General features: G+C 42.0%; 1 protein-coding gene across 6 annotated transcripts in view; it reads right to left on the reverse strand.

The window, feature by feature from the left end:
- The window catches only part of ITPRID2 (ITPR interacting domain containing 2), a 62,405-nt gene continuing 36,676 nt past the window's right edge, over positions 1-25,729 (reverse strand). For 2 of the 6 annotated variants that reach the window (XM_050916394.1, XM_050916389.1), the window contains 9 exons: positions 24,112-24,194; positions 19,378-20,565; positions 16,622-16,699; positions 14,875-15,002; positions 13,577-13,727; positions 12,109-12,174; positions 10,885-11,292; positions 1,793-1,917; positions 1-1,230 (listed from right to left, as the gene is read on the reverse strand). In XM_050916394.1, coding sequence (XP_050772351.1) covers positions 1,807-1,917; positions 10,885-11,292; positions 12,109-12,174; positions 13,577-13,727; positions 14,875-15,002; positions 16,622-16,699; positions 19,378-20,565; positions 24,112-24,194 — 2,213 coding nt within the window. In that variant the 3' untranslated portion in view covers positions 1-1,230; positions 1,793-1,806. The remainder of the gene's footprint in view (positions 1,231-1,792; positions 1,918-10,884; positions 11,293-12,108; positions 12,175-13,576; positions 13,728-14,874; positions 15,003-16,621; positions 16,700-19,377; positions 20,566-24,111; positions 24,195-25,729) is intronic. The other 4 variants (XM_050916392.1, XM_050916391.1, XM_050916390.1 and 1 more) reach the window with 4 other exon arrangements.

The raw sequence follows: 25,729 nt of genomic DNA on the forward strand, positions 1-25,729 counted from the left end.
TGTAGGCAAAATAAATACTTTATTGGTTTAATATTCCTGTTTTTAGAAATCAGCCCTTAGGTGTGTCTTCCAAACACATTTATAAATCTTTCAGATAAGCCTTTTTATAGAATATTGTTATACCTTTAACTATTCTTTGATTGAGACTTTGACACAATATAAACATTTTTGATACCTGGAAATGACAAAGGCACAAAGGAGAATCCCAGCAACATTCAGACGTTGTGTTACACATCCACTAAACGTCTGTCTGACCACACATACAAAACATCCCCCACATTTGAACCCCATTTACTTTCAGTTTTATCCATTAGAACAAATACATTTTCATTGGCCTAAGCTACAATACAACCAGTGAGGGGTGGTGGTGTGTGTGGGGGGGTTAATTTACTTTAATCTCCCCATAATACAACCAAGGTCACCCACCCACTCCAAGTCACACATCCCCAATACTTTTCCAAGAGCAGTCTTTTTATTGTATTTTGCTTAATAAAAGACAGAAAAGAACTTCTCTTGATATAACCGAGAAGTAGTGAACACATACAGTGTTTAACATAAGGCACATTTCCAAGGAGTGGGAGGACTAGTAGGGAAGCAAAATAAAATTAAAGTTATCTTCTGCACAAAGATAAAGCTTTCAGTGTAAGAACTTTAAGTAGTTTTAGGTAACCTCATATCATTCTACCACTCTGCTAATAGTAACCTCCCCAACAGTTAACAGAAATTTTTACAACAGAATTTTTTTTCTTTTGAAGTGGCACTAAGTAACAGCAGTGGAAACAAATATTGGTTGTTTCAAGCTCTCAAAGTGAATCAGTTATTGCACAGTAAATACCTCATAGAGGTCAGTGTTTTTTATTTAAAAAAAAAGTTAGGCTGAATATGTATGTTATTTATAAATTGGTTAGATCAAGTTTCATGACACACCTCTCCACAAAGAAATAAACTACACACAAATTAACAATAGGGACGTACAAATAAATATTAGGTCTTCCAAAAGGGCCATACTTTTCTTGATGGTTTATGGAAAGTAGTAAACTAAGCAAAGTGTCTAAATCACTAGATATGGACTCAAGAAGAAATAATAAGGAATGCATCATAGAACTAGGCATTGTATACAGTAGCCCATCTCAGCAGCTGTAGTGATCCCAAGTACATAATTTGATGCCTTCACCAGTGTACATCATCCAAGAGCAGAATTCCAGAGCTTTGCTGGTCCACACGCCTACCCTTTGGAGAAAGAAAAGGCAATGAAACATCTGCCATTTAAGAGCAAGACTAGATTCATGAAGGAGCGTGACACAGTGTTGTCCCTTTAAAACTTGCCAATTGCTTAGATAACTAAACATGTATTTTTATTTAAATAGCCTTGATATTCGCAGTAGTCAAGATATGGTCTATAGTGAATACACAGCTGCATAAGGGAGCACTGTAGACACTGAAGTAAGGATGTTACATATTAAGTAAAACTGGCAGGTTTAAGGGCCATCACTGTCAGGTGGCTGGAGCTTCCAAAGCCATCTAACAGATTTAGGCATACATCTTTCATTAATTTTAATTAAACTTCAACTGAGCTGATGTAGTTTAGGTTTCAGGGGAGAAGAGCAATGTAAGACTTGACTGTCTTGTGGCTGTATAAAAGGCTTTTCTATTTTAACTGTGCAAGAATCCTTAAAAGTGAATCTAACACTTTCAAATACAAATATTCTATATAATGAAAAATTCTTCTGCAGCCAGTTGTTCTGTTTCAGTAAGTTAAATTAATCAATCCAGCAAAATTCATAATAATTACCTGTAGTACCTGTTTCATGGCTGCGTATCTTGCTTTGCATTAGCAGATCTACCTGGGGATGATACAGCTGCTAACAATCCACTTACTATTTCCCGTCTGATTTCACCAACAATAGATTCTTTGATCTAAAAAAAGATTATATGGAGTTATAAGGTCATTAAGTTATACACAACTCCGCAAAGGGTAAAATTGCACAGTACAGTAGACATATTAGATATTAGCTGCATGTCCTAGGAGTCATAGTAGCAACTAATGTTTTAAAAAATACAGGTGGAAAAGAGTCTCTATTGCAAAATAAGACTATCTGAATTTCAAGATTCTGAAAAAAATCATGGCATTGTAAACTAAGTAACTTTCCAGACTGTTTACATTTATATTTGTTTATATCTAGGTTACCAGTTTTAGGTTAAAAACTGAAAATGCTGACCACCTACAATTGTGAGAATAGAATTTTAGCAAAGATGCATTGAAAACACCCTAAATGGAGCAATCTTTACACTGTGAATAGATCTCTGGATAAGGTCCACAGGACTAACGAAACCTCTGTCCCCTATCCCCACTCCAATTTATTAAGCAGTTCATCTAAATGGTGGGTCGGGTTTTGGATAGGACGACGATTTAACAAATCAAGGAAACAAATTTACAATATTCATGAGGGTTTATTTTTAGCAGAAAAACACCTGCCCACTCACGTTACCAGTTTGCCTTTGGAATACTACTTATGCTGGCAAAGGCTATTTCACATAGTTTCTAATAAAATCTGTTAATTAGGCTTACATATAAAAATGTAAAGGTGATTGAATTCTAGTAATATCCTAGTCGGAGATGGGGAGGAGCAGAGAATGAACAGATCGCTACAGGCTTCAGTAAAGAAGAAGCAGGAGACAATGATGAGCAGACAAGGTGGCACTACAGCAGTGTATTGCACTGATCTGACATGAAGAAAAAAAAATGATGAGCTACTAGCAAGTCTGGGAGATCTTCATGAGCCAAGGCAGATTTAGATGCTCTTTGCCTTTGTTACACTTAACAGGTTTGATGCATGGCACAAGTATAACATAGGAGAGGACCATCAAATCCAGGTAGAGGAATGAAGGCTATTAGAAATCAAAGGATATCACCTGTCAGTGTCAGTAACATTAACAATATATTCTGTCTCAGTCAGAATAAAAGGAGGTTATTTCTTATTTTTTTTAAAATGCAAAACCACACCACTTCCTGACATGATTAGTAAATCCTAGACTTAAAAAAACTGTTCATATTGTACGTTGATAAACATTCTTTTCAATGTGGCAGAGTTTGTGTGGTTTCATTTTAATGAACATGAGTTAGAAGCCCAGAAAATCCCTAAACCTGACTTTGCCAATAGTTTCTTATGTGTCATGGGCTAGTCTCAGAATCTCTCCATGATCCTGCATCACTAAAGTGGGGGCAACATTTGCTTAAGCCAACATGCCAGGGGTGTTGTGATGTTTGTCTAACCCTTTCAACGTAAAGCTCACTATTACTATGAAAGGCTCACTATAAAATTCTTCTTCTCTCCCTTAAGGAGTACAGTGTCCTTTTTCCTTGCATGCCAGGGAGATTAAGTGACCAAGTCAGCAAGGCTACCCCAAGACTACTTATCTCTTATTCTTCCTGGCAAATAATTCAAGCCTTGAACTGTTAGTGGCAAAATCGTATAATTTTATTACCAAGCAGAAATGAAGGCCCTAAAAATATTATTCAGGAATAATTTTTCATCAGGACAGTTTGCTGACTTTTGTGCATTGTTAACTGGTAAGACAGAAAAACACTATTCATCGATCAGTAAAACGTTCACAGAGCAGTGGCACTAATAACCACAAACCTCACAGAGATATCTGCACACACACACACACGCACACCAGAATTTGGGGCAGCTGTTAATCTGATAGGCACCCATCTGGTTTTAGAGTTTCTCTTCCTTCAGATAATCAGATGCGCACCAGGTTAAACTTGGAGGGGACGGCACAGTAGGTAAATAGCTGTTTAGGGTCAGTAAGCAACTAACACGGAGGTTCCCTTGACCATATGGCAGTTATAGCTGTCAGAATAGGACACACTGCACTCTTAGCCATCTTTCTTCTATAGTAATATGGGTCCCAGAATCCATTCCAAAACATACATTCTGTGCCCTCTCTCCAATAGGGTAAATAAAAATAAAGGCTGATTTCTAAAATGAACTGATAAAGCCTGCCCAAATTAACACAGATAATGGGCTAGAAGGAAGGATGGTCTTGTGGTAAGGAATAGGACTGGGAGTCTGGCTTCTCCTGTTCTATCCTAACTCTGCCACAGGCTTCCTGTGTGACCTTGGCATATCACGCTAGTCCTATGTCTCCCCACTGGGATAGTAAAACATATTCACCTCCCAGGGGCTACATTTGCTAACATTTGTAAATCACTGAGATCCCCAGCTTAAAGCTCATCAATGTAGTGCTTGAGGATTGCACATCACCACACTTCCCTGATTGTGAGTGATTTCCTAAATTACTCCCGATTATGTCCCTGAAGGACATAAAAATAAAAAAAAAGCAGAAGCACTTGTTAGAAACAACATTTGACGTTCACTGGTAAGACATGGACACCTAACAAAGAGCAACTGCTACTCTTCTGAATCTCCTCTCAGCTTCTCTACCTTAGTTCCAATCTCGGATCCTGAGGTGTCTCTCCATCCCTATTTAACTAAATTCCCTCCCAATTACTGACCTTTCACCTTATGACTTTCCTCGACTTCCTGATGTCTGAGTGTCTCACAGTCATTAGCATATTTACCCTGTGAGAAAGGGCAATATTGTCACCATTTTACAGACGGGGAACAGAGGCATGGAGAGACTAAGTGTATGTCTACACTATGAAATTAGGTCGAAATTTTAGAAGTCGTTTTTTTAGAAATCGTTTTTATACAGTTGATTGTGTGTGTCCCCACAAAAAATGCTCTAAGTGCATTAAGTTGGTGAACTGCATCCACGGCACCGAGGCTAGCATCGACTTCTGGAGCATTGCACTGTGGGTAGAGGTGGGTAGTTATCCCACAGTTCCTGAAGTCTCCACTGCCCATTGGAATTCTGGGTTGAGATCCCAATGCCTGATGGGGCAAAAAACAGTGTCGCAGGTGGTTCTGGGTACATGTCGTCAGGCCCCCCTCTCCCTCCCTCCGTGAAAGCAATGGCAAACAATCGTTTCACACCTTTTTTCCTGGGTTACCTGAGCAGACGCCATACCATGGCAAGCATGGAGCCCGTTCAGCTCATCATCTCCTTGGGTGCTGGCAGACGTGGGACTGCACTGCTACACAGCAGCAGCTCATTGCCTTTTGGCAGCAGATGATGCATTATGATTGGTAGCCATCGTTGTCGTATTCCTGGGTGCTCTTTTAGCCGACTTCAGTGAGGTCAGTCAGGGGCACCTGGGCAGACATGGGAGTGACTCAGCCAGGTCATTCCCATCTTCTGCCAAGCACCCAGGAGATGATGATGGCTAGCAGTCGTACTGCACTGTCTTCTGCCAAAGACCCAGGAGATGATGATGGCTAGCAGTCGTACTGTACTGTCTTCTGGCAAGCACCCAGGAGATGACTACAGCTAGCAGTTGTACTGCATCAGCTGCTGCCAGCCTAACATGTAAAAGATAGATGGAGTGGATCAAAACAAGAAATTGACCCGATTTGTTTTGTGAAATCAGAGGCCTGCTAAACCCAGGGTTTTGAGTTCAGTCCTTGAGGGGGCCATTTTGTGTGACAGTTATTTGTGTTTCTCCTTGATGCAAAGCCAGCCCTTTTGTTGATTTTAATTCCCTGTAAGCCATGTCATCAGTAGCCCCTCCCTCCGTCAGAGCAATGGCAGACAATTGTTTTGCACAAAACTAGGCGAGGAGACGACAGCGCGGTCATAGACTTCTCATAAAATACGGGCTGGGCAACGTGCCCCGGCAATGTGCACATCATGCTGATGAGCTCTTCATGAGCTCTGCAAACTCGCTGGCCAAACAGAAAATTAAATTCAAAAGTTCGCAGCCTTTTCCTGTCTACTTGGCCAGTGCATCTGAGTTGAGAGCGCTGTCCAGAGCGGTCACAATGGAGCACTCTGGGATAGCTCCTGGAGGTCAATACTGTCAAATTGTGTCCACATTATCCCAAATTTGACCCAACTAGGCCGATTTCAGCGCTAATCTCCTCGGCGGAGGTGGAGTAAAGAAATCGATTTAAAGAGCCCTTTAAGTCAAAAAAAAGGGCTTCGCTGCGTGGACAGGTCCAGGGTTAAGTTGATGTAACGCTGCTAAATTCGACCTAAAGTTGTAGTGTAGACCAGTGTAGACAGTGTAGTCGTAGTGTAGACTAAGTGACTTGCCCAGAGTCTGTAGCACAGTGGAGAATTGAATCCAGAACTCCTCAGTCCCTAATCAGTGCCTCAACTATAAGACTAACCTCCATTCTCCTTCCTCTTCCCTTCTGCATCAACTTTAATCTCCTGATCCTCATCTTCAAGGACCTGTAGAACCCTGTTTCAGCTTCCATCAATATTTATTTCCTTCACTGTAACCCAATATTCCTTTTGTATTTATCCCCTACCCCCTTCCACAGGCCCTTCTTCCAGGCTGCCAGGGATGCCATTTCAATCCCAGTGTTTTCAAGCAATCAAACTTCTCTTCTTTCAGACCCGCAGGGGTATGTCAACATGGCACACTAACCCCAATCCCTGACTCGGGTCTGGGCCATAGTCCCCTTTCCATCCATAGAGAAATCTGTCTGATTTGGGTCAGCCAGCATTCAGCACCCATGTCCTAGGATCCTGCCAGGGAGGTGGGTCATTTATAAAGCATTAATTCCCCTTCACCTCAAAAAGCAACCACCACCACAGTGCTGCACAGTTAACAATGAATTTCTTGCTGGTGTGAAAGTGCCAGACTGACAACCCTGGCATACTGAAGTCCTCTATTTATCTACCGAAGATGTAGGATATGAATAGAAGCTTCCCTCCACTGCCCTGTAACCTGTCCTGGAAGAACATACTTTAAAGACTGAAAGGCTTAGTCTCCACGCCAGGTAATCTCTTGGTGCCTCTTCTGAGATTACTCACTAGTGCCAATAGTAGTGGCAGTTTTATATGATATAATATGCAAGCATGTAGGGACAGAATCAGACAGGCTATAGCACAAAATGAGTTACATAAGTTATGAAGGACATGAATGGCAATAAGAAGATACTCTATAAATTCATTAGGAATAAAAGAAAGATGAAGGAAAGTGTAGGTTCCTCCTAGCCTTGCATTTCTATGATTCTAAGTACTGAGGTAACTATATTTGTCTCTCACAAGCCACTGAAGAGCCAAAAGATTGCAACACTTTTTGGTCACTACCAAACTGAGCTCGATTTGAACAGGAGATACAAAAGGGAAAGAATCCATCTCACATAATCAGTCAATTCCCTGAGCCAGCTAATGTACTAATACTCCATTCATTCAAACAGGGTGCTTACAGGATGCCCAACTTCATTAAAGTACAATTTCATTAAAATTCTTCCACACCAGGGTAGGGTCGAATAATCATCATCCTCAAAACCAGATTCTTTAATTTTGTTAAACATGCAGAATAATAAAGGACCCAGCTGCACTTCTTGCAATGCTGTGATCTAAGAGACAAGAAGTAAGCACTGTATGTGATATTTAAATGGAGGCAAGAGTGTACTTTCATCAAACAAGACGAGCAGTGTTCAGTACTTTGACATTTATTATTGCTGAATTCCCTTCTGTGGGAGTGAGTTCATTTACTCTGAGAGCTAGCAGTTAAAAGGGTTGTTTTTTTTTAAACCAGTAAATAGTTATTGGTCAAAGCTCCCATACACCACAGTCCACCCAAGCATATTTTGAAGCACTACATACTTTCTCCTTCCCCAACATGAGATCATGTGGCTATACAGAAGGGGAGGCATTATTTAATATGCAATGGGGTTTAGAATTTGTGAAGGCATATATCAAGAATGCATACTAATAGATTTCCTTTCCTTCTCCAACAAAAAAAGAATTCCAGTGCTAACAATGGAGTTACACAAGCATAACACGCTTCAGTTTGTGGTAATTTTAATACTTATGAAATGGAAAGATTCTTATGAATAGTATTCAGTAGCATTTGCAGACTCTGCAAAAAACTTCCAGACACCCCTATGCCAATTCACCTAAATCCTGACCTTCAAAAAACAGTTCCTGTTTTGGGCCTGAATCTCTCCTGAGCAGGCTGCTAGAACAGTTAAACTGTGTGGCAACTTTGTTGTGTATTCAAACATCACCTGTGGAGTGAGTCCAGGTCAACTAAGTCAACATATTTGAATCCCAGTCTTTGGGGCTAAAAGCCTATTGCACTGATTGTACAGAAGCCTCAGAAAATGCAGACAAATGCCATGAATCTCTCTTCAGAGTGTACATCTTTTTTATTTGCTATCACCTAAAAGGTTTAAAAAGAGAAACTTTCACACTGAAGTAAAATTTGAAAAGAAAATTTCCTGAAATAACAGCATACTTTGACTCCATTTTTCTCTGTTCCCTGGGCTACTCTTACATAGTTTGAATTATAACTTTCTCCTTCCTCTCTCAGCTTCTTCTTCGGCAACATCTGGCAATGATATCATAATCCCACATATGACATTACAGTCTGTTGCCAAAAGAACCATAAAAATGTCACAAATGCAACATTTAGGGCTTCTTTGGAAGACTAATGCAGAACGGTAAAATGGGCTGCAAGAGAGAGATCTCTTGAGCATGTCATGAAATGGCCTCAGCACATAGCACAAGTAGCAAGAGGCTCTTCCAAAGGGATTAAAAGGAAACAGATTAGAGAATAGGAGAATTTGGGATGTCTTGGTCTACCTGGTCCTGTCACCTGAATCAAGTAGGCAATTTCCAGAACTTCTCTCACCTTTCCTTGAGCGACTCTACTGATCGCCATTAAAAGAACAAAACAAACCATTTACCACACAGTCACTTCAGTTACTTTCTATTCTATGTAGAGGGGTAAATGGTGGAATCTCAACGCCCCCTAGTGCAATGGCAGGTAGCGAATGTCTACTTAGTGGTGATCACAGAAACAATGATGCACTCGCTCCAGGCATGTGTGCCTCACTAACAGCCACGTTGGGAAACCCTTACTCACATTGCATAGGGCCACACTTTACAAATAGTCCCAGTTACTTCAGTGGAGCTACTCATGGTGTAAGGTACTATTTAAGGTGAGCGAGGGTATTGAAAGCTGGACCCGTCTGTTTGACCACCCTGCCAAGTGTTTTCCATAATAGCCAAGCTAGATGTATCCTGTTGTAACATTAGTACGTCAATCAGTTTTAACATTGGTGTCCAGTCATCGTACTGTAGTTTTCTCTCTCTTTTCTTTGTCTAGTTAGGCAGTTACCCAGATCTAAACAGATTAAATTCCTTCAGTCTCTTCTCGGACTAGAGGTCATGCTCTCAAGAACTCGTAGCATATTATTTACCATTCTGTGCTCCATTTTACAGTGTAAGCATTCCTGCTTATCTAAGTTTAATGGCACAGAAAAATTCTGGGTGTTTGAAAACTTCAAGGATTTTTTATTTTCATTGTTTAATTTTTCTACCAGAGCACAATGTTTCAGTTCTTTCATGGAGTTCAGTGCTTTTGTGGAGAACTGACGGAGCTCAGAACTTAGCAGTGTTAGATCACTTTACATCTTCAAAGCACTGTGCAAATATTAAATATCCTTCACCCCACCACTGTGAAGCAGGCAAGTAAATAATATTCCCACTTTACAGGTGGAGAAACAGACAGAGAGGTGGGGTCACACTGCAATACAAGCTATGCTACTAGACTTTGGGAGGGAGTAGGGAGGGTAAAGGAGCAGGAGGCCCCCCTTATTCCTACTTATATAGGCTATCTGCACTGCGGGTGGTAACACAGGGGAAGGAGGGTGGTGGAAGGCAATTTCCCTAGGGCTGCTACTTTTCCTTCCACACAGACAGATGGAGCTAAACTGCCCTGCCTGAGGAAGTAATTTGTACAACTGTACTATGTATAGAGCTGGATCAGACTACTTCCCCACGCCCAACATCCTGGAACAACTGGGGGCCAAGTATTAGACTGAGGCTCAGGGAGTCACAATTTGGTCATGGTGCACTCCTGGCACAGCACAACTGCATGCTGCCCTTTCCCAGGGTTCACAACAAAGCCACAATTGAGCCTTAAGTGACCTGCTGAAGCCAGTGAGTCATTTTCAAAGCTGGGATTAAAACTTTCTGGTTCTCATTCCTATGCTCAGTGCACAGAGCGAAAAGTCCACATTCCCACAGGAGAACTTCCGGGAGAAAAATCTTTGATTTCCTTTTCCCTGGTATTTTGGATGTTATGAAGTTTAAATTATCATGACCAGTTGCATGCAATTAAGAAAATGTGTCACTGTCCTATTTTAAACCTGCAGAAGAAGAATGTGGCAACCAACCTCCTTTTCTTTCACAGACAGCAGATAACGGGTCCAAATACATACACACAGATAGGGATCACTATAATGGTTCAGAAGAGCTGGAGTCATTTCTGTTCTGACCATGGCTCACTCCAGTCACACTTCTAGAATCAGCAATGATTTGGGTGGAGAGGCAGGGAAAGAGGTGGAGTAGAGTAATCTACTTAAAATTTACTGTTGAGACTTTTTGGATACAATGTTTCATCAATAAATTAACCTCAAATAGCCCTTACTGCCAGATGAACTTCAGAGAGAAACACCTTCCAGAATAATTTTAGTTTGAAGTCTGATATGCTTTCAATGCTACCAAGCAGAGGCGCTGGAGGGCTCTTCCCTACCATCCCCATGGTACTAATAGTCATCCTTCATGTGCTGTTAACTGTTTTGCTGAGATATAACAAACAATTATGGTTCAAACCATTGATGGCTGACAGCAGGTCCACTGCTGCAGGCTCCAGTGAGTTTGCAGGGAGGGCGGGGAGAGAGGATCCTGCTTCCCTGTGTCAAAGAGTTCAGTGCAGTACAACTACAACCTCAACTAAGCCACATTTTAAAAACCCAGGACCCCAGTAGACTGACCATCTTTACTCACCTCCTGTATGACTTGCTGCAGCTCCTCGTTCTCCACACTTCTGTGAATGTCATCAACTGAAGGCACAAGAGGGACTTTATCAAGTTTTTGTTCCACCTCTGATTTGGAGTCTCCAGACTCCTCAGAGCACTCAGCTTGGTGCTCAATGCCTGCTCTTGCCGGCGGGGTTGGTGTTAAGGCAACAGATGCTCGGTATAACCTCTTGCTTTGAGTCTTGGATTGTCCAGTCAGCTCAGATGAGTTTACAGCAGCTTTTCTACTTGTGTGACTGGAGCACACTGAAGAAGAATCCGAGTTTCCATGAGAGAACATTGACTCTGATCCCTCTGCTGGAAGAGTTTCCAAACCAAACTCTCCCAGTCCCAACTCTGACTTCAGAAACGACTGCTCTCGAATAAGTTCAGAGACCTAGGAGAGCAGAGAAACCAGTTTATTTCCCCTTGTATTTTCTATAATGACTTAAGATGACAACAACTAGAAAAATGGTACTCAGTGGTGCTTTGCCTGTGCACCTCACAGACAAAGCCGATTCACACTGTTCTGCAGAACCACGTAAGTCATGTGCAGACAGGACTCTCCCTATTTTTCTTATGTATTCAATCACTTAGTCATTCCATGATATGTATATGCTTTGCCTTTGTGACTGCAACCAAGGATCATAAGGAATAATCTTTTATTAAAAGCCAAATTAAATAAAAATGACTGTAGTGCTGCAAACCACTGACTTTTGTAAAAATGGAGGCACCCAGTCAAAGCTGATGAAAACTATTCCTAAGTCTTGAATTGTTTCTCCCCCTAGTAAAGCAACTGAAAGATGCCTATGTTTCTGCAAATTCTGGACAGCTTTTTTTATGAAGTCTGTTATAGTTCTCTTTGTCTAAATCTAAATAAATTTATGACAAAAAGGTACTTATCCAAGGCTCCTGGCACTGCAAATAACTGACCAGAACTGAGAAGTACCACAACTACCTCACCACTTACCAGAAATAGCCAACCAGTCTCAAGCTACACCTGCCCTCCATACATTTCTCCTAAAACGTAAGCTAGATCAGGCAAATACTTACGGACATGGGTTTCTTTGATCAGGTGAGCAGTGCCACTGTTTTCAACAGGGCTACTTATGTGGGTAAGTGCTTGCGGGATCAGGCCTCTAATGAATACTAAACCTGTCCTGCCTTTCCTAAGGAAGCCTTTTCTAACAATGTTTAAAACAAAATTACTTACTGGTTCCATTACGTTCAGTGGAGAAAGGCATGATAGATTATCAGTGCTTCTGCTGCTATACATTCCCTGGAATATTAAGCAAAATTAGGATATTGAGGTTTGGTTTTTTAAGCTGTCAAATATTAAAAAATAATATATTGTGTAGTAGGAAACATTCTGAAAAAGTAAAAACATGGAAATCAGGACACATATAAAGCTCATCAAAGAGGGTCTATTTCAGTCATTTTAAAAGCAGGCCTTTTTCTATGAGAGGTTTTAAAATATATCTATATTTATAATACTCCAAGACTTTAAATTTGGCTTTGGATCACAGCAAACTCAGATTTTTCTGTTTTTCCTGTGCTTCAAAAATTTCTCTGAGACAAGAGTCCTACAGAGGAGGATCTGGTCTGTGTCCCTGCTGCTCCTGCACACAGAACTTCTATAACAACATTGGCTGGGAGAGATAAGAGAAATGATCAGAGACTATGTCATTCTCATCAGTGCCCAGTGCCATGGTCTGAGATGGAGCAGCAGAAGCAGATATACAAGAGCAGTATTTAGTTGAGATGGTGGTGGAAGAAGGAGAGGGGGGGAAAAAAAAAAGAAAAGAGGAGAGTTTCTCTCCTACTCCACTGTCATACACATGTGTATGACTCTCCTACAGCTTCTCTTCTACTCCACTGACATACACGTGTATGTCTCTTCTCTTTCCTAAGGGAATGTTTGTGTTACTAGTGCTTCCTTAATTGTTTAGCAGGGGCACATACATAATTTGTAGGATGGTGGCAAAAGAGAAGCAATAAAAGGAAGCAAAGCAGAGACAGAAAAGGGGAAAGAAACCTGTAGAAAGATGGCACAATGAAAAGTAGAGAAAAAATTGGGTTTATGCCCAGTCCTTCATTCACTGGGTGGGCAACACTGAAGGTAGCACATTCGACCTCTTTGAAGTATATGCATCTCCTGTTGCTCTCCACAATGACCTTTGGCTAGCAAAACAAGCAGCATGGATGATCTCCTGAGGGAACAGCTCCAGGCCCTGATGCATGATGGTTAAGGTTGTGGGAGTCTAGGTAGATTTCTTGGGTGGAGATTGAAGAAAACAGGAGAAATAGGAGAAGAATGGCAGAAGCAAAGAGGTGCGAAATCCCAGGGTGGGAGAACAAGATCTGCACAGCTCGGTGTTAATAGTTTAGCCTCAAAGTGGGGGAACACTGTATTTTAGTTTGTTTTTCCTGAGCTTAGACTTCCTCTTCACATTTGAAAGACCCCTTGACAGAAAACAATAAAGTGTCACTTCTGAACTAAATTAAAAACTCATCTCCAAGATTCAGAAGATTATTTTCCCAACTAGTTAAGACTTTGGTTGGAGACTATCCAAGCTGGTGTTTTCTGCACTGTAAGGGAGACCTTGTGTCTTACTTCAGTATGCAATTAAAGTAAACAAGCTGCTAAGATATCTGAATACTTATTGCAGAGCAACACGCACTGTAAGTGTCTGAGGTCTGTAAGGTGAAGACATATGTAAAGTTCTAAGCTGTTCCTCCAGAGCAAGCAGACGTTCCTCTAACTGCATTTCTAGCTCCTGTAGCTCCATGCGGACCGATTTTCTCAAACTCTGGAGTTGATCAGCTTCATATCTATATGCAAGTAAATTATAAAGAACAACAGCATTCTGTTAGCAAAGAGCCATAATCCATCACATCCTATGAAGCACAGTGATAGCAAGAACAACAGAATCCATGGTGTACCTCAGGACTGAATGATGCTCCTTCACAAGAAACCTGCTGCCACCTAAGCATTACTGAAGGGGAAGGGAGCAAAAGGTCAACTCCATCTCTTTTTAAGAAGGTGGCGTAGGGTGGAGGGGATAAGTTCAAAGAGAAAACTTATGTCAGTGGCTGTCTTTAAAAGAAAAGGGGGTTGGATGCCGCATTCCTTTTCTGCATAACAGGGAACGTGTTCAACAAGTTTAAAATTAAATTCAATATAGTCAAGCATACGGAGTTTAGAGATTTTTATATATTTTTTTAAATGGATTCATTTTAAAATTTAGAAATCAACAGCAACATCATGATCAAAATTTATTTCTCTTGCCTGGTTCTCTCTTCACAAGCAGTGGTAGCAACAGGGTCAAGAGGCCATTATCAACAGGCAAACTGTTCGTGAATTTAATTAGTTTTGAATTACGCAAGTCAAGAGCTGCTTTAAATGTAAGAAGTAGATTAGCAATATTTAACACTGTTCCAGATCATCTGGATGAAGCTCTTCCTGAAATTCACGGTCAGGACAGTTAAACATAGCCAAAATAATGAGTGCCATTTTTAAACTGCACGTGGGAGCAGGGGGCTGAAAGAACATCTGAACACTTTGCAATTTATTTATTTCTGTATAAAGGGGGGAGAGAAAAAGATCTAAACCAAAAACATTTAAACTAAAAAAGTTAAAAGTGGCATTTGATAAAAGCTCATTAAAACCCACAACTATCAAAAATATGCAGGGGAGTGAGATAAGGGTTCTGGTAACTGGTGCAAAAGGTAGACCAGAAAACAAGAAAAGAAGAATTACAGGCATGGGGATACGGAGACAGTAACCAAAATGTGAGAGAAAATTCAGGCCTTGTCCTGCTCAATGGCAAGTCAATGAGCAAATTGCCTTTAACGTCAGTGGGAACAGGAGCATGCCCCTTATTATATGATAATTTTTGTTTGACCAAATAAGTTTAGATATGTGCTTATTTTCTCCTTTTTTAAAAAAACAAACAAACCTATATACAATTATATTTACCTTTCTTCTTCACTCATGTGCTGATAAACTGTTGTTTGCTGACGTAACATAGTCAATTCCAAATCCATCATTTGTGTCCTAAACAAGTTTAGACTCCGCCTCACTACTTGTAGTTCCTGGAAAGTATTCTAGAAAGGTATGAACAAGAAGGTGTCAAACAGAATTTGGTTTATAGGCCCTGATCCTACAATTGGATCCACATAAGTGGACCTCCACCTGCATGCAGAGGTCCCTCCACTGACTTTCACATAAAGGCCCACCCACAGGTTACATGACTGGAGTTACAGGCTGAAGTAGTTTAGACACAGAAAAGCAGCCAGTTTAACAAACTTCTGAAAGATTTGGGCGTAGCTTTTAGTGTCTGACCCTGCAGATACTCACTCCCATGAATAATTTTCAACATGAAGTTAGTTCCACTCACTTCAATAAGACTACTCATATTTAAAAAATTACATACGTGAGTGTTTGTGAGATTGGGACCTTATCTGAAAACTGTTATGTCCCCTCTCAGTCTTCTCTTCTCCAGACTAAACAAACCCAATTTTTTCAATCTTCCGTCATAGGTCATGTTTGCTAGACCTTTAATGATTTTTGTTGCTCTTCTCTGGACTTTCTCCAATTTGTACGCATCTTCCTGAAACTTGGTGCCCAGAACTGGACACAATACTCCAGTTGAGGCCTAATCAAAGCCGTGCAGGGGGAAGAATTACTTCCTGTGTCTTGCTTACAATACGCCTGCTAAAACATCCCAGAATGTTGTTTGCTTTTTTTGCAACAGTGTTACACTGTTGACTTATATTTAGCTTGTGATCCATATGATCCCCAGATCCCTTTCCGCAGTACTCCTTCCTAGGCAGTCATTTCCCATTTTGTATGTGTACAACTGACTATTCCTTCCTAAGTGGAGTACTTTGCATTTGTCCTTACTGAATTTCATCCTGTTTACTTCAAACCATTTCACCAGTTTGTCCAGATCATTTTGAATTTTAATCCTATCCTTGAAGGCATTTGCAACCTCTCTCAGCTTGGAATTATCCACGAACTTTATGGCATTATCTAAATCATCGATGAAGATATTGAACAGAACCAGATCAAGGACCAATCCCTACAGGACCCCACCCGATAGCCCCCTCCAGCTTGATTGTGAACCACTAAAAACTTCCCTCTGGGAATGATTTTCCAACCAGCTTATAGTAGTCCCAGCTAGACTGTATTTCCCTACTTTGTTTATAAGGTCATGCAAGACAGTATCAAAAGCCTTGCTAAAGTCAAGCTATACCACATCTGTTACTTCCCCACTATCCACAAGGCTTGTTACCCTGTCAAAGAAAGTTATTAAGTTGGTTTGACACAATATGTTCTTGACATATCCATGCTGATTGTTACTTATCACCTTATTATCTTCTAGGTGTCTGCAAACTGATTGCTTAATTATTTGCTTGATTATCTTTCCAGGTTCTGAAGCTGAGCTGACTAGTCTATAACTACCCAGGGTTGTCCTTATTTGCCTTTTGACAGACTAGCACTGTATTTGTCCTTCTCCAGTCCTCTGGACTTTCATCCATCTTCCATGATTTTTATAGATAATCGCTAATGGCTCAGATATTTCTTCACTCAGCTCCTTGAGTATTCTAGGATGTATTTCATCAGGCCCTGGTGCCTTGTGTCTGTAAAGTACACAGCACATTCAAAAGGTATTAATGAAATATTACTAGTTACTAATAAAAACAAATGTACTGTCCCTTACTTCATACAGAGGTAGAATGGATGATCTGTGAGTACTGTAGGAGCCAACAGCAAGATCGTGTCCTCTCATCGCAGGGTACTAAAAAAAAAAACAAACCACTGTAACTGAAAATGCCAATAAGACCATTTTACAAATCAGTCCTCATGCCCTCAGACACTATGGTGACGGGCAGCAGTACAGAATCCTAAAAGAGACAGTCAGCTGTGCTGAGTTTGATAAGGAAACTAAAACATGCAGCACCAGTCAAACAACAATGCCTTTGTGGCAATATGTGCTCCAAAATTGATACAATTATTATGAAGGGGCGGGTTGATGTGAGGAGGAGCATGCAGAACAGCCTTGAAAGAGAAGGGAGACAGGACATCATTGAAGCATGCTTTCTAGTAGGCTCAGTACCAGCAAAGCACTGAATTAAAACTTGAGATAGAAAAATAACCATTTAGAAGTTATCATGTCGGCTAGAGGAAACAGGAAGGAAGGATATGTTTGAGTCTATACCATTTGTTTAACGTCTCTGACATTCCAGTAATTCTGACTACCCTGCTAATGCAACATAAAAATGGAATACAAGCAACCACCACCTGTAGGGGTCCTAAAAGGATTTGTATAAGCAAACAAAAACAGGGCACCATTTTCACATTATGATCACATACACCTTCACTGTGCAGATCTGCCCTTTTTTAATTTTATGTCAACCTGTTTCCTGCATCCAAAGGTCCCTGCCTTCATAATTTTTCAGAACACAGCTTCTCTTTGTTTTGCTGTATCCAGGAATGGTGCAGCAAGGCAGAATTTGCAAAGTGTTACATATACACACATGCTGCAGTTGAAAACAATTGCAGATAGCTGAAACATTTAAGAAAAATGTGGTTTGTCCAATGTAATCCTGAAAGAGTTCAAAGGGCAACTGATATGCCACAGAAAATCTGAAATACATTGTAAGAGGAGGTTTGCTTAAACATGAGTTTTATAAGGCTTTAGTCCCTCTCTTCCCCACTCTCTGGGAAATTATCTGTTCTTCTTTATCCCTGACCTGAAGCTGCAATCTAGTATTTGGAACTTTTCAGTCATCTTTGCAGCAATTGCTTGTAATATGACAGAGGACAACTTTGTACAAAGAATAAAGAGAAGCACATAAATTATCACGCAAACATCTCCGGTAAGAATACTGGTGGAGTGAAATACAGTAAACAGGATTGAGACTCTGGCCTGGCTGAGAATATGCTTGGTGTGGGATTGGGATGTGTGGGTGTCAAGCCCTGTCTACATTAGGATATTTTACAAAAATTATTCCCACCAATGCTCATTTCCAACAGCTGATCTGGTGTTTTCACCAGCAAGAATCCTAAGATGGAGAATGTACAGACATGTCTCCAGTGGCTTCTTCTTCACCAAGTTTAGTTAACATGATGGTGAAAAGACTGTAAAGCTTCCATAGCCTTGTCTATACATGCTTCCACCGGAATGAATTTCCCTGTAAAATTCTCAATCTAGACATGAGGTCACAGTCTGAAAACACTAACTACCAGCACAGTGCCTAGAGTCCTGAGCAGTCCCAGTGGTTTCAAAGTCAGTATAGTCAGCCTTGTGCCAAGACTGGATGCTAAATTTTGACAAGTGGCAAACACCACAAAAGGATCATTAACTTCATTATCATTCATCGATTCCACTGGCACCCACACATGTACTAGGCACTTTCGACAGACAGAACTCCTCATCCCTGTGCCAACGAGCATACAGACTGAGGTCCTGGACCTGCAACAGTGTGCGCGCAAGTTGATGCCCTGCCCCACATCAAACCCATCAAAATGAATGAGGGTCCACAAGGGCATAGGAATCCACCCACAAACATCACATGACAGGATTGGGGTCCAACACTCTGATCCTGCAACTGCTCTGATCATGTAGACCCCTATGCCCAGGCAGAGGAGCCTACAGGATCAGGGTCAAAGTTAGCCAGCTAAGAAGGTATCAAGCCAGAGAGACAGTGGAGAAGGAAGGATATCAATAAGACTATGAGATTAATCAGCAAGGGCTAGAGCCTGGCATAACTTGGTAAAGAGTGGGGTTTACATTTTAAAGTATTTATTCTGAGTAATCAGATGTCCAAGCTGGCTAGTTTCACATATGCGTTATGGCAAAAGTGGGTCTTAACCAGGGACTTGAATGGAAAGAGTGAAGCATCTTGTGGATCAGCTGGGGAGCAGAACAGTGTTCCATGTACAGGGATGGCACAAATGGACAGATAGAGATGTTTGTGGGATACAGGAACTAATAGGGTATTGAGGCTGGTGGAGCAGAAAAGATGGAGAATGTAAAAAAGAAAATGTTGGCTAACTGAAGTCATGGAGAGAAGATGGAATTAAGCAGATCCTTGAAGGTGAGGACAATGATGTGTTAAAAAAAAAAATCTGAGCAAGTCTCAGTTAGACAACACAGTTCATTTTTTCACGATTTCATGAAGTACAAATCATCACTGCGTCAATTGCATTAAGGAAAGCCAGTAAAAGGAAAGCCAGCTGGGGGCTGGAGAGATGATCTTATGCAGAAGCTCATAATTAACATCAAATTAACCCTGCACAAAATGTCATATTTTGGAGTCATCATGTTACAACTTGATTTATTTGACAGAAAACACACGGGATAAATCCAGGTCACATTTAAGACTAGATTAACATTTTGCATTGACTTCAACAGCAACAACCACCCAAAAAAAAACCCTTTTGACTGCAGCTCTGAATTTGGTTTCCTCTTACCTGAGAGAGATTCTGCAGAGAGTTGCGGATATCATGCAGGACTCTGCGCAACTGCATTTCAACAGTGGAGGGTGGGTTAATAGCATGAGGCCGATGAGGATATCCAGCATGCCTTGGAGAGTAGGGCCATCCAAAAACAGAAGCTAGTGCACTGCAGGAAGATCCTGAGACGCTTGGGATGCTATGGTTGCTCAGCGTTCTCATATGTTCACACAAAGGCCTGTCTTGCCAATCAGAAGGAACAGAGTGGAGAGAACATGTTGACTGAGATATGTGTGCTGGTATGGACAATGGGCAGCTCTGCAGTCTGCTGTGACTGGATTCATCCACCGATCTGTTCAGCCCACTCTGGGAAGTTTCTTTTTTCATGGATGAAGGGGCAATGAACAGTGTGGATTTACATGTAGGTGGACTGTCATTTGTCTCAGTCACTGATTTCTTGTCCTCATCCACCAGTTTCTCTTCCCCTTCGGGTGTATACTTGTAGGTGAAAGAAGGGGGACTGCACAAAGTCTCTTTTCCTGGAGATAACCGGACATTTACAGAAGACACAACTCTCACAGGATTCAGTAATGTAGTAGGGAGGGACTGGGACCGCCTTAGAGGATAACCTGATCTGGCAAACTGGTGCCTGTGCTTTAAGAGGAGGAGATCTTTTGACATGAGTAGAGTGCGCCCTACTCTGGACTCAGAAGTGCTGCTGATCTTTGTCTGGGCTCTTTGCAAAGCAACATTAACCTTATCCACAGCAGAAGAGGATGAACTGCTGCTTTCAATGGATGCCATTGATCTGAGAATATGGTGTGTTTGGTACTGAGGAAACTCGCATTCACTGCTTTTGTCCAGATCACTCTCACCACTGCCTTCCTCTAGTAATTCAGATTCCTTCTGCTGAATGGAAACCTCTTCACTTTCTGTACTGAAATCCCCTTGACCCGTATCTGATGTCTGAGTCTGCTTGCTTTTACTATGTTGGCTCTCATCAGATACATGTTCCACGATTTTCTCAACATCTCCTGTTCTGTTCTTAGAAGGTACTTCCACTTCTGTGAGGAGAAATTCCTCCTCTTCCTCAAACTTATTGAAGTTCGTCTGTTCTTTGTCTATTGGCGTCTTAATCTCCTCACCAAGCGACTTCACTGTTGTTTCACTGTCACAGCTGTCAGCGCTGCTTCCCATGCCATGAACCTGTGAAAGGCAAAGCAGAGATGGGAGAAATGCCAAAGGAAGTGAGAGAACACTAAGAATACAACTTCTACCTTAATAAAATTCAGGATAGCAACAGAGAAAGTCCATACTTCTGGGGGAAAATAATCCTAGGTATTCAATTGGAGAGAGAAATCTGAGAATCACTAATGCTGAAAGAAGTCTATTGGAGGGGAAGTTAAATAGGAATATGAAATGAGATGTGACACTGAAACAGGCCAAGACAAATACAGTAAAATACATGTTACAAAGCGTGTGATCCAGGGTCCTTTCTACATAACTTTATAATATTAGGTTCTTATTCAACACCGATACACTAAGGTGATAATTGTCTTGGAAATATCTAGGTATATAGAAGGGGTGGACACCAAGGAGTGAGAAGAATTATTAGATTAGTGCACTTGGTGTCTACGAGGTATGGGATGACATTAAGAATGGGAAAATTTAAGCTGAACACACATTTCATTTATTTAAAAAACACACACAAAATCCCAGTACTGTTACACGGCTTAGAACCACCAAGTTCCACATGTTACTAGCTCAGGGATGGGAAAACAATAGCCCACTGGCCGTGTCTGGCCCATCAGACCTTTTAATCCAGCCCTTGAACTCCCACCAGGAAGCAGGGTCAGGGGTTTACCCTGCTCCAGCTGGGGAGCAGGGTTGGGGGCTTGCCCAGCTCCATGCGTGCCATGGCTCCGCACAGCTCCTGGAAGTAGTGGCATGTCCCCCCTCTGGCTCCTACACATAAGGGCAGCCAGGGGGCTCTGCATGCTGCCCCCACCTCCAAGCGCCGGCTCTGCAGCTCCCATTGGCCAAGGTTCCTGGCCAATGGGAGCTGCATGAGTGGCACCTGCGCACAGGGTGGCGTGCAGAGCAGTCTGGCCGGTGCCACACCTCCGCATAGGAGCCAGAGGGGGGACATGCTGCTGCTGCTTCCGGTAACTGCTGCCAGGAGCCTGCACCCTGACCTCCTCCTGTGCCCCAACTCCCTGCCCCAGCCCTGATCCCCCTTCCGGCCTCCAAACTCCTCGGTCCCAGCCTGGAGCATCCTTCTGCACCCCAAACCCCTCATCCCCAGCCCTCACCCCCGCCACACATCCCAACACCATGCTCCAGCTCAAAGCCCCCTCCTGCACCCAGAACCCCTCATTTCTACCCACACCCCCAAGACAGAGCCTGTGCCCCCTGCCACTCCCCAACCCCCTGCCTCAGCCTGGAGCCCCCCTCTCCAACCCCTCTGCTCCACCCCAAACCCCTCATCCCTGCCCCACCCCAGAGCCCGCACCTCCAGCCGGAGCCCTCACCCCCTCGCACACCCCAACCCCCAATTTTGTGAGCATTCATGGCCCACCATACAATTTCCATACCCAGATGTGGCCCCACCCCTGTGCCACTCTTTGGAATTTACCATTGTTATCCTCCCTTCCTCTCCCTCCCACTGTTCAATCATGCTCACTTGTGAGTCCTGTCTTAAATTAGATTGTAGGCTTTTCATGGCAGGATCTGTGTCTGCATATGCATTTGAACAGAGCATAGGTACAATGAGGGCTCCCAATCCTAACTGGGACCTTTGGACACTACTGTAATATAAAAAAATAATAATAAAAAGGAATAGTAGGAAAAGTTTCCTGAGGGTGAGTTCTATTCGACTGTAGAATGGTTCCCCTGGGGAAGTGATACCAGATAATGGGGTTTCTACATTTAAAAGCTAGATTGGACAAGATACTAGGACAAATGTGCATAGGGTACAATCAGGGGCTTGCCATGGCAGTGGTATTAGAAGACCCAGGAAGTTTTTTCCATCTCTAATTTCTATTGCTCTGCACCACTGTAAAGATTCTATCAATTTGTTTACTCTTACTAGATCATTTATGGAGTATATCAGGCAATAATCTCCATCTCTACTTTGCCCTGAACAGAAATTTCAACCATGAGCTACTCATAGGTATTAATCTCTTTGTTGCTTCTGTTAACACTGCACAACTATCACAGATAAGTTTGGAAGGCAGAAGTAACGTAGAATGCCAAAGGAAATTAGCATGCCCAATGTTTTCTCACTGCCAATAGATGTTAGTATTTTAGTGAAATACCTCATGTAAACTAATGTAACTTACAAAGTTTGCAGAGCTGTCTGTGTACTGTTATACCTTATTCTTCCACAAGTCATCTCCACAATCTCAAAATTGTTGGAGGGAGAAATCTTCCAATTTCCCCTTGATAGAGGAAGTCCTTGATATACCCTTCAAAACAACCGAAAGGAATGCAACATCTGCCTCAGAAATCTTTATTTTAGAATTTAGAGGAGTGGGAGATGTATTGGCAGCTCCAACTTTTTCAGTTTCCTCTTGTATCTCAAAAGGAGCTGTTAGAGTAAGTTATTTAACAGTAGATGGCACTAATTTGCCATGATTTTAGAAAACAATCTATACTCATTTTTATTCCTTGAGATTTTTTCCCCAAGTCTTGTCCCCTAGCTGCCAAGCTCTCACTTTCTTTTTATATTACCCTAACCACTCACCCAGATTTTTTCATTCAACTATGTACTTGGTTGAAATGAAACCATGAAGGCAACAGTCTAAAAATTCCATAGCACAAACCAATACTGTCTTGTTCCCCATAATTTCTTGATGTACCCATTAAAACAAGTAAAACAGAAATCAAAATATAGTGCGTTTTTCTAATGAACACAGACAACCATCATTACTGGGGCCTATTTAGGCCACTGAGAACTTATGGTTTTATTTAGTAGAGTACATGGGACCTTAGACAGGTTTTATAACTAGTTTGAAGACCAGCACACACCAGGGAATGATTCTACTCTTACTCTAACATAAAAGCATTGACTTCAGTCAATTTACTCTTGATTTACCCCAGTGAGGGGGAAAAAATAGACATCAATATATGAAAACTGAATTATTAGCAGAAAAAACATATTGTCCTATTTATATTAATTTTTGCTCACTGGATATTATGAAAGAAGGGGAAGCAGTTTTAAAGGCTCAGCCAATGAGCAAAGGTTTACCAAAAGTCAGTGAGCAGGAAATATTGAACTTAAAGCTTATACTATGGTCTCAAGTCATTCAGGTCAAATCATCCATCTAGAAGACTTTAAAAAGTCAACGCAAAGCTACAAAAGAAAACCAGACAAGTCCAGTCCTGAAATGGAAAATCTTGTCAGGATCCAGGACTGACAAACAAAACAAAAACAGTATCACAATAATCAGCCACTTCTCCAACCACAACACATCTACACAGCTAGCGGCAGCCCATAGCAGTGAGCTTCCCAGCTTGGCTCAACAGACTTGGGCTCGAACTACAGCACTAAAAATAGCTGCAGAAGACATCCCCTTCCCTAGCCTTCAGACCCCAAGCCACAATGCATACACAGCTATTTTTAGCGAGCTCCACAAGTCCAAGTCTGCTGACCCAGGCGTGGAGGCTCACTGCTGTGGGCTGTGTAGATATACCCTCAAAGCCCTAGTCATGGGTCAGGAACTCATTGTGCTAGAATCAACGAGCACTTACCTGAAGCGAAAAGCAATCTGTAGACGAATCTTCAGCAAAGCCACTGCTATCAGAATGCTGACTAGCAGTTCGCAACAGATGGTCTGTAAAGGAAAACAACAAGGAGACTATAAGATGTTTGAGACAGATTTGGCAAATTTCCTGCAATATCCTTGGGAGATTTTATTGAATTAAATGTAAATATCTTTTGCGGTCCATTGTATTAAATGAATGGTTTATGTACCATTGTGGGCTGGGATTGTATTTAACCTCTCTAGGAGGGGGATGGGGTGTGAACCCTGGGAAGTGGTATAAATGTCAAAGGATATTGAACAATGTGCCAGACAAGAATGGGTTTTTGGAACAACAGGGTCAAGTTCTTTTCTTGGGAATTTCTAGAGGGAGGTGACTGCAAATTCCCCACTGTCCTCTGGTTATACAAAAACCCAGCCTTTTGAAGCTATGCCCTGAGGAGAGGATCATTGTCTGCTGATTATGGAATTTCAAGATCAAAGGCTCAAACTGTCTAAAGGAAACACTAACCTATTCATGGGTGTGCTTATTCTGAGCTCAAGTGGTTATGAGCTGGTAAGCCACAGAAAAAACCCTTTGTGGAGGCTGAAAGACTAACTCCTGCCAGAGCCCCTGTTGGAGTTGGGGAGCCTGGTCCATCTAGGCATTCTGGCTTGCGGGGAAAATTACAGAGTAGCCAGAGAACTGTGCAGCCTTCACACCCCAGTCAGGAGGAAGAAAGATGCGGGTCTCTCCCAAGAGAGGTGATGGCTCTGAGGAGCCAGGAGCCTAGAGCTGGTGTCCTTGCTGGACCACAGAGAAGGGAACTGTGTATATAAGTTTATATACAGAGACTTATAAATCAAAGCACATTAACTCTATGCTATGCTGAGATACCAAGACAATAGATGCCTTTGAAAGCTGGAAGCAGAATGGTCCCGTTTCCAAATCATGCATCACAATAAGCAAAATTTGGAGGCAACATGTGGGGTTTTTTGGGTCAGGGGTTGCTTTTAATCATGAGGGAGTACAAAAGACTCTCTCAAAATGTCCTGCTTGGGGAATGCCCTGGGATACTGGCCATCTTTTACATTTGTCTTGCCTGTGTTTGAGGGTGCAGAGAGAAAAATGCATTACGCTGCTGCTGCTGCTGCTAACAACCCCTTACTTCCCCCAAGGTTCGCTCCCCAAAGCTGAGCCAGTGGCCACTCAGATACTCATAGACTCATAGGTCAGAAGGGACCAATCTGATCATCTAGTCTGACCTCCTGCACAAGGCAGGCCACAGAACCCCACCCATCCAATTTTATAACAACCCCTATCCCAGGACCGAGTTATTGAAATCCTCAAAAATGGTTTGAAGACCTCAAGCTGCAGAGACACCACCAGCAAGCGACACGTGCCCCACGCTGCAGGGGAAGGCGAAAAACCTCCAGGGCACCTGCCAATCCGCCCTGGAGGAAAATTCCTTCCCGACCCCAAATATGGCGATCAGCTAAACCCTGAGCATGTGGGCAAGAGTCACCAGCCAGCACCCAAGAAGGAATTATCCGCAGCAACTCAGTACCCATCGCATGCAACATCTCCCCGCAGACCATTGAGCAGACCTGTCTGGTGGTAATTCAAG

This window comes from Gopherus flavomarginatus, chromosome 10 (assembly GCF_025201925.1).
Source record: "Gopherus flavomarginatus isolate rGopFla2 chromosome 10, rGopFla2.mat.asm, whole genome shotgun sequence".
NCBI classification, from domain to species: domain Eukaryota; kingdom Metazoa; phylum Chordata; order Testudines; family Testudinidae; genus Gopherus; species Gopherus flavomarginatus.